Genomic DNA, 12,512 nt, shown 5'->3' on the forward strand with positions numbered 1-12,512 from the left:
TGTGAATCCGGGACTCCCTTCTCTCGATGCCCCAGGTTCACCTAGGTCCCATACGATCCATACCCACATGGCCATTGTACAGTACCCAAAATGGCACCACACTAGGTAGTGTAGTGTAGGTATTCTCGATGACTGAGCACTCACTCACCACTGTACTGTTGCATTCTCCCCTTTTCTCGGCGCCGCCAGTTGGTGATGAGATGCTGGCACTCACATATGTACACATATCAAAGCTTATCACAGACAGCCAATGGGACAAGAGCAACTTTTGCTTGCGCCTTTCGGCTTCCCCCTCCATGAGACCCTGTTCTTGCAGTTTGACCATCTCGTTCCCTAGCTTCCTGTCCACTCCCGGCCCTCCTCCTCTTCCCTTCTAGGAACGTCGGCTAACCAATCAGAGCATGAGAAAGTTTGACATGCATTCACTGCATGATGGCCATCCATCTGGAAAAGATCTCCTGGTCTTGAAACTCAAGAGAGAAAAGATGGGCGAGACAGCATCATATCTCTGACAGAACCTACCGAGCCTCTGTCCAGGCATGAATGACCGTCAAGGGAAGCCGGCCTCTTCTTCTGAAAAGATGGCCCGTGTCGACCATGATGCTTCTCTTGGCATCTTGCTGTTGCCTGCTCGCCTGTGCTCTTCTGTCTACCAGCTTAGCCATTCAGGGCAAAAGGGCCATCCAGGGTCTGACTGACGACGCTTTCGTTGTGAAAACTGACGACAATGCAGCGCCATCCCTCAACAGGCCTATATGAGCCGCCGATATGCTCCCAGGTACCGTGGGCGGATCCGTAGCTTACCCCTGACAATACTACCCCGAGTCTGGACCATCCACCTCAGTGTTGCCCTTTTCAGCACGAATCTCCGGTTAGCGATGCCCCATGTTGGTCCACCGTATCAGCCTCAACAGGCCTGGGGAGGACCTCTCGGTTCCTAGGTCCCGCTCGGCTAGATGTGCCCTCCCAACCCTCCAATGTGATGATGGGTAAGAACGTACAACCGCGCGTGTCAGAACAAAAGGCCCAAAGCCCCCCAAGATGGATGATCTTTTTCTTCTCTTCTTTTGGTGCCCCATCAGCCAAGACTATCTCTTTGCTGCTTCAGTAGCTACTCTATTCTCAGAGCATTTCTTTTTGCTCGTCCTCTGACGTATCGTACGTCAAGTCCACTCATTTTTTCAGTAATCACTGTCACTCTTTTCGACGGTCATGGCTCCGTCTATGTTCAAGCTGGGTGCTGTTGCCCTGGCTTATACCTTTGGTGTTTCTGCCCTTAGCTCTCCTGCCTCCGGCAAGACCTATCAGCTGTCCGAGTCTTATAACTCGGCTAACTTTGCCGACAAGTTCAATTTCTTTGAGGTGAGAACCTATGAGACGATTACATGACAAGGATATTGCTGACGGTATCTTGAAATACAGGGTGGCCACGATGAGAAGACGAAGGATCCCAACAGTGGGTTTGTCAAATACCTGGGCAAGGATGCGGCAGTGTCCTCGGGTTTGTTCAAGGCCGAAGGCGATGATGTCCGCATTGGTGTCGATAGCACGACTTCCGGTGTCGCCGGACGTAAGAGTGTCCGTCTCGAGAGTACCGCCACATACAACAACGGTCTGTTCATTGCCAAGTTCAGCCACTTCCCCAAGCCTGTATGTGGTGCTTGGCCCGCTTTCTGGATGGTCGGCGACAACTGGCCCGAGGACGGTGAAGTCGACATTTACGAGATGTGGTCACTGTCCGATCGAAACATGATCACCTACCACACCGGGAAGCCTGATAAGGTTGGCGAGTGCCTGCTTGCCCCTGATACACACACTGAGGTTACCCAGACCTCCAACTGCGACAACTCCGCTTTAGGCCAGTGGGTCAACCAGGGCTGTGGTGTGATGGAGAGTACAGGCCAATGGGGCAACCCCGAGGGTGGTGTTTGTGAGTAAACTCGTCTTGAATGAACTCCAGGTATTAGGAAGTGTGCTAATATCATCACGTTTAGATGCTTTCGAATGGACCGACGAACATCTCAGTGTCTGGAGCTGGGCCACCGAGCCCGCCGACATCGAGAACGGAACTCCCGACCCCGCGACCTGGGGTAAGCCGCACATGTCGGTTACCAGCAAGACCTGCGATGTCGAGAGGGGTTTCAAGGACCTCCGTTTCATCCTCAACATCAACTTCTGCGGTGATGCTGCTGGACCGCAGTTCGGTAATGATCCCAGGTGCGCTGCCAAGGCCAAGACTTGCGACGCATATGTCTCGAACAACCCCCAGGATTTCGAGGATGTCTACTGGAAGATCAAGTACATCGACGTCTACCAGCTCCAGCAGGCCCTGCCTTCCACCACTTCGTCTGCCATCTCTTCGAGCACCACTTCTTCCGCCATCAGCTCTACCGTTACCTCCAGTTTCGTCTCTGTCGTCTCTAGCTCGGCCGCTTCTAGCTCCGAGGTTGTTTCTAGCTCTGCCGTTGTTTCCGCTTCCGCCGTTGTTTCCGCTTCCGCCGCTGTTTCCGCTTCCGCCATCCGCAGCCCCGAGGTCGTTTCCGGCACCAAGATCTTCAGCAACATTGCCTCCACCTCCATTGTTGCCTCCGGCTCTGACGTAGTCTCTATCACCGCCACCTCTTCCGCGGCTCTCCCTACTGGGACTGACGGCACTACCGACTGCGATGACGAGGACGAGGGTGAGGGTGACGATTACTCTGGCATCTTTGCCCCCGGTGGAAGTGCCACCGGAACCGGCAGTTCTCCCATGATCACTTCATCCCCCAGTGGTCCTTCCGCCGGTTTCCACGGCAACTCCTCCTCTGGCGTCGGCCTCTTCCCCAACAGCACCATCACTGCTCCCCAGCAGTGGACCACCTCCACCGTCTACGCGACCAGCTACTACACCGTCACCTCTTGCGCTGCTACCGTAACCAACTGCCCTGCTCGCGTCGTCACCTCCGTCATTGCCATCTCCACCACCGTCTGCCCCGTCACCCAGCACCCCGCTCCCACCAACGCTCCCGGCGGCGGTAACGGTGTCCCTGTTGTTTCTGGCGGCTCTAACAACGGCAATGGCAATGGCAATGGTGAGGGTGTTCCCCCTGCGGCCACCGGCAGCGCTCCCAGCACTGGCACTGGCTCCGGTTCCGGCTCCGGCTCCGGCTCTGGTGAGATCCCTGTCCCCTCCGGAAGCGCTCCTGGCTCTGGCAACGACAACGACAACGGCAACGGCAACGGCAACGGCTCCATCCCTCCTGTCGCCACTGGCCCCCTCCCGACCGTTACCCTCCCCGGCAACAACAACGGCGCTCTCGACAGCACTTTCTCCGCTCCTCTCGTTTCCAACACCGGCCTTCCTGGCAGCTCTTCTTCTTCTTCCCCTTATAGCCTGTCGATCGCCCAGCCTCCTCTTGCTACTGCTACTGAGGATGCGCCCGTGATGACCGCTGGTGCAGGCAAGAAGAACACTTTGATGAGTGTCGGTGTGGCTGGTGTTGTCGCTGGTGTTGCTGCTTTGCTTGCTCTTTAAAGCAAAATGCAAACCAAAAATTGGGGGAGTGTTCGAGAGAGAGAGAGTGAGTGTATGAGATAAAGGGACGCGTGTGTGTGTGCACATATTGGGGTTGGTTTGCTCTTTTTGATATTGTTGGGATACCTACCTTTTTTTGGTCGTTTTTACATAATTCTTGGATGTTGTTGATTTTGGTTTTTGGTTTTTGGTCTTGCGAATGGACGGAGCGACGGAGCAATGTGGAATGGAATGAGGAGGATATGTGTACATGTCTTTGTGTTGTGTGTGCAAGGAAGACAGATGAGATGTCTAGACTTGAATATATCTAGGAGATGAAGAAGAGAAACTGAGACGAAGAAGAATATGAAGAATTTATATTCATTCCCTTGGAGTTGAGACTACAACAATGAACGCTTCAAGACGTGATGTGATTTTGATGCTTCCTAAGATTGGGCTGACCGAGATGTAGAAATATCCCTGTGGGGAGTAGTGAGTGTTGTAACATGATCATCCGGCAGTGACGACTATAACTTGAAGTCGTATACCTACCTAGGTACCTCCACCTTTCTTGTGTAACCTCCTAAGCCTGAACATGATGTGTTTAAGCCGTTAATATTGCAGCCAAACATTGATTGCCCAGGCCATTGATTATGACGATGATATCTTGATTATGCTGTCCGCTTTAAGACTATGCACTACGTAAAAATCTACATTTTCTATAGTGCCCTTTCATCAACGCTAAACCTCCGCTTATAGTTGTGTTCTTCCATTGCAAAATCCTACACTAAAATATATTCCCCTGCTTGAACATACCGTAAAATTTAAGCCAGTACTTCTTGGTTTGACTTTTGTTCTACGGAACAAGAATGATGACTTGTGCAGGTTTGCCTCAAAGTTATGACGGAATGATAATGATAGACATCTATAAGCGTGAACCCCCCACCCTATAACACCTCGATACCAAATTGTATCTAACTCTCCTCTTTTCATAGCCTCTATTATTGTGGTCCCGGCCCTTCTGCGTTTGTTTTGTTTTGTCTACCATAGCGTCCGACATCATACCATACCTTACCATACCACAGCATAAGTTCATTACTCCCCGATATATCCCACGCGTCACTCCCCACGATTTGTTTCATAATCCCAATCACATGTGTGTGTGTGTGTGTGTGTGTGTGTGTGTGTGTGTGTGTGTGTGTGTGTGTGTGTGTGTGTGTGTGTGTGTGTGTGTGTGAGTGTGTGTATGTGTTTATCCATATGTCTGATCACAGAAACGAGCAATAGGAAATAAGAAAAGTAACGAATATCAAGTGTGTACCAATGACTCCTTCATGATAAAAACCATTTCCGTTCCAATTTCCATTCCTTCTGTGGTATCAATGCACTAAGCGACACAATAACGCCTCCCGCAAGTGTTCCATGCGTATGATGAAAGAACGCTACATGATCACAATAACAGATGCTAGCAACCCCTTTATATCCCTTATTGTCCTTCATTCTTCAGTCTTCATCTTTCGGAAACCATGCTTAGCGTCCTTGGCTACACGCCCTACCAAAACAACAAAAAGAAATAACACATGCATCTTCCTGTTACCTAGAGACCCATCACTAAGAAGCGCTACTTGCCGAAGTCGGCATAAGAGGAGTTGGTGGCGGCGGGGGAGGCGCTTCCGCCGGAGGTGGAGGAGGTGGTGGAGGTGGATCTTCAGTAGGCGGCGGAGGAGGTGGAGGAGGTGGAGGAGCTAGAGTAGGAGGCCGGGGAGGTGCCGCAGAGGTAATAGTCGGTGTAGCCGGGGCCTGAGCCTGTGCTGGTGGTCTCTGCTGCTGTGCTGGAGCCTGACCCGTTATTTGGTGTTGAGGTTGACTGGGAACAGGAGCGGGATTCGTAGCCGCAGACAATGCAGCAGGTGCAGCTGTAACGCGAGTAGGAGTTGGAGCAGCAGCTACCGTGGAAGCCGGAGCTACGGTCGCAGCTGGAACCGGAGTGGAGCTAACCGGAGCCGGAGCAACGGACTGAGCGGCAGAAGGAGCTGGGACTCCAGACCCAGAAACAGCTGGAGAAACTGGGCCTGGTTGGGCAGTTGGGGTAAGAGCTGAAGTGCTCGGCCGGGGTACCGCCTGAGGAGTTGCCTGGGGGACCGACTGGGGAACTGACTGAGGAACTGGCCGAGAAGCTGAGTGGGGAGTCTGGTGGGCTGCCTGTTGAGCTGCGTGAGGAACCGACTGAGGAAGCGACTGAGAAACTGATGAGAGAGCCCGGTGAGGAGCTGGCTGTGTAACAGTAGGCGCTGAAGCAACTTGAGCCGTACCGACAGCCGCCACCGGAGCAGCTGAAGTAGGATTAGAATTAACAGGCCGAGGAACCGACTGCGCGACTGGATGAGCAGCCGTGGTGGAAGCCTGACTAGAAGTCACATGCTGTGCAACCGACTGGACAGGGGATTGGGTAACCGGCCGGGCGACCGGCTGAGCAACCGACTGAGCAATCGTATGTGCAGCAGGAGCTGGAGTGACAGGAAGCCGAGCAGCAGCAGCAGAAGCTTGTTGTGGAACTGGGTAAGTGACAGGGGCCAAGGCAGCAGGCGCCGAAGAGGGAATCGAAGCAGCCGGAGTAGCCCCAATAGAGCTAGAGATAGCTGGAGCTGGACCGACTGGCTGAGAGAGTGGCTGAGCTCCTTGAGAGGCTGCACTTGTCGGTGGTGTGGGTACCGATGCCGGTGCAGAGAATGATGGCTGACCGGTGACTGGAGCAGACACTGATGAAGCGGCTGGTAAAGGAGCTCGAGGAATAGCTGTTGCTGGAGTCGTCGGTGTGGCATTGTTGGACGGGCCATATCGAGGAGCTGATGGCGGCAAAGGAGTCGCCGCAAGGCTAGATACAGTTGATGAGACGGCTCCAGAAGCAGTTGTGGGAACTGCTGATGGCATACTCTTATGGGTGGAAGGCGCAAGTGATGATGCTGGAGGATTATAGACCCCAGATGCAGGCCTTGAGGTTGAGGCAGCGGCAATTGCAGGAACACCCATTTGACCAGTTGTCAAAGACGAAGGTCTTGGAGAAGGTACACTTTGAGGGACAGCCGATGTCATCGCCGCCTGTCCAGAGGTGGGCGCTGGCATTGTGGAAGCATTGGCAGGTCTAGCGTACCCGGCGCTCGCTCCCGAGGAAGCTGTGGGAGGCGCTGTCAAGCCCGGAGGGCCGGTTGGCACGTAGGACATTGGACGAACGGTGGAAGACACCGGCGGGACAGACGTCGGCGCAGTCGGAGCCGCAGTGGAAGGAGGAGCTCTGGAGATAGATGCATTACCTGACCCCGCTGGTGCCCCGGAATGAGTTTGTTGGGCCATCGAGCCTGCTGGGACAGAGGCAGCCAGATTGCTCCGGGGCGTGGTAGTGGGAGCTGCAGTAACAACACCATGAGTGACGGGCGGGCTTCTAGAAACAGGGGCAGTGACTCCTATAGCAGCACCCGAGTGAACACCTATTTGGGGTCCCGGGACAGCGGCGGGCACAGGTCGAGCTCCCATTGCGGCGTTCGTGTTGTTAACCGTTGAGGGTGCGATAGGGTGCCCAGAGATGGGTGCAGCCCTAGGAAGCAATGGGGCCGGAGTGGGAGCGGGAGCTGCGGCTGTGATGGTTCGGGGTACTGCTGAAGGATTGCCGCCCGGCGGGTTGGCTCGCTGGGTCGCGCTCGGTGTAGCGATTCTTTGAGCCGCGCTAGGAGCTGTCGCAGGGGCCATTGTATGATGGTTTGCGGGTAGTGCGCCTGGCGTTGCTGTCGCATGAACTGGTGCTGCTGGTGTTGCGGCTACCTGTTTCCGTTGCCATTCTGCCACCTTCATTCTGATAGCAGGAATCAAAACCTTTTCAGCGTTATTGAACTCCCGCATCTCAGACTCCGTTCCTCGCGTAATAGTCTTGTCAGCCAGGCCGAGAACTTGATCGATAGCTGAGAGAACCAAGCACTCGGCCTTCTGTGAGTCCAGTTTGGCCTCCAAAGTGCTCACCATAGTGGCCTTGAAGGTGAGTAGAGTCTGCAGCAAATCTGGATCAAGCGACTTGTGGCTGGTGCCTTGAATCCGCTCCTCAAAGACACGGAGCACAACCAACTCCAGTGATTCCTCATCAGGTATCATGCTTTTCGTGGTTAACTTCAACCCACGATTGATGACAGACATGGCAAGGATCTGCGGAAACTTTGACGTTTTCTGGATGTATTCCAGCTTTTCAACCGTTACCTTGAAGCTCTCAAGCCACGAGATGAGCTCTGGCGCGATAACTGGATTGAGCCGCACTGGCGCCGTAGTATTCGCTGTTGGCGTAGCTTGCTGAGCCGGCCTAGCCCCGCCGGCAACCGGTACTCCGGTGTTTGCAGTAGCGGGTGGTGGATTGACCCGCGGGATACCGTTTGCCTGACTTGGACCGCTGACTGGGAGAGAATGCTGCCTGGCCATGCTGTGGGGAGTGGCACCAGACTGTGCCGCAACAGTAGGCATGGGAGGTCTTGATACGTATGGCGACGAATATGTCGCGGCTGGTGTACCTGACATTTGGCGTGCTGCGGTCGGCGGCGTACCATACACTTGGGCCTGTGCTGGTGGACTTGTTTGAGCAGCAGCCTGGTAGGCTGGCCGGGGAGGCTGCTGAGGCGGAACGCCGGGCTGGGGAGTTTGAAGATGCTGAGGCGGATGCTGGCTGGCTCCTGGCTGTCCGGTAGTGACATAGCTCTGGCGTTGGCCCACAGTACCTGGATGATAGCTTTGTTGGACCCCGTGCTCTCCGTGGTACATGCCAGGATGAGGAGGCATGGGTTGCGGTGCGTAGTGCTGGCCGAAGTTATGCAATGAGGAGGCGTGGTCAGGGGAGGGTGCCTTGCGCTTCTTTCCAGCATCAATATCAATTCCGGGGACGCGGCTCCAAAGGTGAGTCTCCTCGTTCTTCTTGAACGCATCGTTCCCAATGAGATTGTGCCGGACACTGCTTTCCCACCCTTGGTATCCACGTTGAAGTAATAGAAAGGGTACTTCAGCTGAATACGTTTGTAGATTTGCTTGAGTGTGAGCCCGTCCGGTGCGGCAGACAAAACTTCGTCGATCAGGACGCCGTAGTTCTTGTTTGGCTTCTGCAGCTGTTCCTCGGTATAGTCCTCCCTGCGCAGCTCGAGCGGAGGCGTCTTGGGTTTCTCGCGCCGCTTCTCCTTGATGGTTTTTTCGGCGTCAGAGGCATCGCCCTCTTCCCCATTCTTCTTGCGCGGTTTATACTTGCGCTTCTCAGGTCTATCCGGGGCATCCTCAGGAAGGGGATGCTTCCTCGGTCGACCGACTTTGCGCTTGACGGGCGGCTCGCCAGGCGGCTGAGGCGGTTGGTTCTTTTTAGCGAGCTCCATGGCCTGCTTTTTCCGAAGTCGCTCTTCCCTCTTGGACATGATGCCGTTTTTGGGCGGTCTTCCGGGACCTCGTTTCTTGGGCGGGTCCATCAGTGGTACGCTGGACATGTCGGGGAATTCTGGCCTTGGCTCAGGTTTCACAGACTGAGACTGAGACCGGGCTTCATCGTCGTCATCTTCTTCGGCCTCTTCCTTCTCAACCGTTTCCATGACATGATCCGGCGCGTCGGGCAGAAGAATATCTTCGTCCGGAGGTTCTGATAGCTCACTTTGGCTGTCGTCTCGGTCAGGATCGACGGACATGGGCACCTCATTGTCTTCAGGACTGGTGCTACGCCTGTCAACGTCGTGAATGCTCTCGAAATCGAAACTCATCTCCTTTCCGCCTTCTGAGTATCTCCTCGCGGGTGTCTCTTCTGGTTCATACTCTTCAGCACCGGTCTTGCCTTCAGCTACGCCGTTGATGATAAAGACAAACTCGACATCCTTGACTTGAAGACGGTCCCCGCTCTTGAGAACCACCTTGTCGTGGCTGTAGTGAACATCTTCACAGAAGAATCCGTTCTTGTGCAGAGGAATGGCTTCAAAGACTCCAGCCTGGGAGTTGAACTGAATCTTCAAATGTTCTCTGGAGATAGCCTTTGTCTTGGCAGCAATGTTGGGACCTGGAGAATGAATGCCCAGGAAAGGTGTGTGGTGTGGAGAGGGTCGGAGAGCGCTGAGATTAACAGCCGCGGCTCCTGGGGTATGCGAGACGTATTGCCTGTTTGACACAGGACCCTTTCCATCATCAACGGTCTGGTCAGCAGACATCAAGCTGCTCTCCGCTTCACCAAACGAATCCACAGGTAAAGAAACACCGCCGTTCATCTTCCGCTTCTTCGGGGCCCGGTTATCTGACGGGCGTCCCTCCTCATCTTCCTCATCATCCGACTCGGGACCCAACATGCCGCCCTCCTCACTAATATATGACTTTGAAAATCGGCGAGCGTCTTCAGAAGGGGGAGCCGGTGGGGTTAAACCCTGAGCTTCGTACTCGTCTTTCAGTCGCTGGTATTGCTCGGCACGACGCTCCTCTTTCTTTGCTAACCTCCAGGCACGTTGGTCACGACCGATGATGAGGGCATAGGTTGTCATTTGGAAGACACCGTCGGCGAATTCCAGTCTGGCAAAGGACTCGAGCGAAGCGTCGGCTGCAGTAGCGGCGGCGGCGGCGGGGGGTGGTTGGATCCCCCCCTGGGCTGTTAGATGTGGCAGATGCGTGGCATTGGCTTGATCGAGCTGCATCTGGGCCAGCGAGACCTGCGACGGACGGACGGTATTTGGCGGGAGGGGAGGTATCTGCTGTAGCTGTTGTTGCTGGGTGGTTACAGAGAGCGACTGGAGGAAGCTCATGAGAATATGGCCACTCTGGGACTGTAAGAGATCCATGGTGGAAGAAGGGAAATCCATGTTGGCCATACCGTCGACCGCTGGGGGGGCTTGAGTGTTGAAGGGAGCTATTGGAGTTCCGTCCATGGCGAGACCTGAGAAGTGCGAGGTGGAATTTGTAGAATTTCCTGGTACGGTTGTTGTTGCTGCTGCTCCTCCTACTGTTGCACCTGCAGTTGCCCCGACGCTCGTGACCTGCGGGGTGTCCCTGCCACCTTTGAGGTCTGTGTTCGGTCGGTTCGTTGGGTTGGAGTGCGCAATTCCATTCGTCTTGGGCTGGTCGGCGGCATGATTCGTTTCGAGCTCGCTTTCAAGGGGTTGTACGGAAGGTTCGCGAGTACGAGGGTCGGGAACTGGATCGGTTAGGGGAGAGATGGCCGGTCGTGGGGGCGAGTTGAGGGTATAGCTGATGCCGTTTTCGAGGGCAACTGAATCGAGCTTGTGAGCAGGAGCATCGAGGACCTGTGGCTGTGGTTGTAGTAATGACTGCTGCGGTTGCGACTGGGACGGGGTTTCTGGTGGAGGGGGTGCCGGCTGGGGCTCTGGCTCTGGTGGAGGTGGTGGAGGTGGAGGAGGAGGAGGAGGAGGAGGAGGAGGAGGAGGAGGAGGAGGAGAAGCAGGAGGAGGAGGGGGTGGTGGTGGTGGTTGTTGTTGTTGTTGTTTCTGTTCTTGATGTTGCTGCTGCTGCTGTTGTTGTTGTTGTTGGTCAATCTGCGGTTGCGGTTGCGGTTGAGCGCTCCCGGCGCCTGAGGGTGCGGACGAAGTCATCGCTTGCTCCGACATAACAAGCTCCTTCGCCTACAGCGCGAGGTAGTGGTAGTGGTGCCCTGGTCGAGGCCGGCTCCGCGGTGTGCCAATCTGCCAGTTCGCAATGCGATGGGTGACGGGGAGGGTTCAAGATGCGCCCAGGGCGGAAGATGGAATGACGGGAAAGATTGCTGTTGGCGGGACGGGGACTGGAGCCGGAGACGGGACCGCTGCTAGCACACCCACCCAGGCTGGACAAGCCGACTGCAACTGCGACTGGACGGGGAAGGGTCCGCGTACCAATGCTGGACGGGGCCTTGTGCTAATGCGCCGGCAATTCGCAATCCGTAGCGCGTCCGTCCCTCGCTCTCGCTCTCTCTCTACGTGACGAAAGATGGGTAGGTACAATCTTCCACTTCCTTGTGATAGTCCAGCCTTGTGTCGACTGCTCTTTGCCTTCCTGGTTCAAAGTGAGCAAAGTGGGACAAAAGAGCGTCAGTCAATGACAGACTGGCGAATCGGGTGTAAGGACAGTCCCATATGTAGAGGTACTGCGTACATGTCCCTTCAGTTCCCCCAGCGGATTCAGAAGGTGTTGAGCCTGTCACGATTGCGCTGCAATTGCCAGTGCTTCTGGATGCGGAGTGTCCTGCGGTTTGGCGTAGGTAACTTTCTTGAAAAAAAAAAAAAGGCTGACCCGGACCTTCCACCCTTGCCTGCTGTGGAGTCCAAACTTTTTTTGAAGTCGTACAGGAAGCGGGCAAGATTTCTGATTGGCTAATCGAGCCACGGGATCCCCGCACCGTTGCAGCGTCGACCACCTGAGCTCCATCGTCCTTTTCACAATTCTCCACTTTGAACGCAAACTCTCACTGACGCTTTCCTACTGTATTGTCGTGTACACTATTCTGGTCGGTGTTTGGACATTTCACTTCCTTCTTGGCTTTGAAAAGTCAAAGGTTGTCACCCGATTTCCTATCCTCTCTCGCTCTGTGTTTTGTTGATTGCAGTGGTAACTACTTACTAGCCTGTCTTTATGAACTTGAAGTGATCAGTTCTAACTACCTCTACACATCATACCCGGGCTTCATCACCTTGTACAGTATTGAACAGTGCCTTCGGCCCCTCCCCGGATCCACCAAGGACTGGACCGTTGTGATGATCGGCCCATCCTCCGTGACTTCCGTTCCGGGTCCGACACTCATCGAGAACCGACCACAACCTCCGTCCGCTCTGTGCCTTTAGCTATTCTTCAACTACTAGGTACAAAGGTATCCGAGCGGCTATCTTGCAAACAGACTGCAAGGAAGCAGGCGGCGAGTGCCTTGCATGCGTGGTCTTGTCAGCGCCACTGTTGCGCGCAAGCGAAAACGTGCCAGCCACACCGGCTTGAACCTGATGAAAGCTCAAGGGTTGCAACCATGGCTACCATCATCACCAGTTTGCCGTGC

At 54.8% G+C, this 12,512-nt stretch overlaps 2 protein-coding genes across 2 annotated transcripts; one reads left to right on the plus strand and one right to left on the minus strand.

Annotated features, from left to right (window-relative positions):
* The first annotated feature begins 704 nt into the window (after positions 1-704).
* On the plus strand, positions 705-3,899 carry gh16-1 (glycosylhydrolase family 16-1). The gene is made up of 3 exons (XM_956346.2): positions 705-1,362; positions 1,423-1,930; positions 1,995-3,899. The coding sequence occupies exons 1-3, from the start codon at positions 1,213-1,215 to the stop codon at positions 3,512-3,514; spliced, it is 2,178 nt and encodes a 725-aa protein (XP_961439.1). The 5' UTR covers positions 705-1,212; the 3' UTR covers positions 3,515-3,899.
* Positions 3,900-5,104: 1,205 nt separating this feature from the next.
* Positions 5,105-11,529, minus strand: NCU11138 (hypothetical protein; the record flags this gene model as incomplete). The annotated part of the gene is made up of 3 exons (XM_001728263.2): positions 8,074-11,529; positions 6,427-7,618; positions 5,105-6,240 (listed from the first exon to the last, which is right to left on the minus strand). The coding sequence occupies exons 1-3, from the start codon at positions 11,095-11,097 to the stop codon at positions 5,105-5,107; spliced, it is 5,352 nt and encodes a 1,783-aa protein (XP_001728315.2). The 5' UTR covers positions 11,098-11,529.
* Positions 11,530-12,512: the final 983 nt, after the last annotated feature.

The sequence above is a fragment of the Neurospora crassa genome, linkage group V, assembly GCF_000182925.2.
Source record: "Neurospora crassa OR74A linkage group V, whole genome shotgun sequence".
NCBI classification, from domain to species: Eukaryota; Fungi; Ascomycota; class Sordariomycetes; order Sordariales; family Sordariaceae; genus Neurospora; species Neurospora crassa.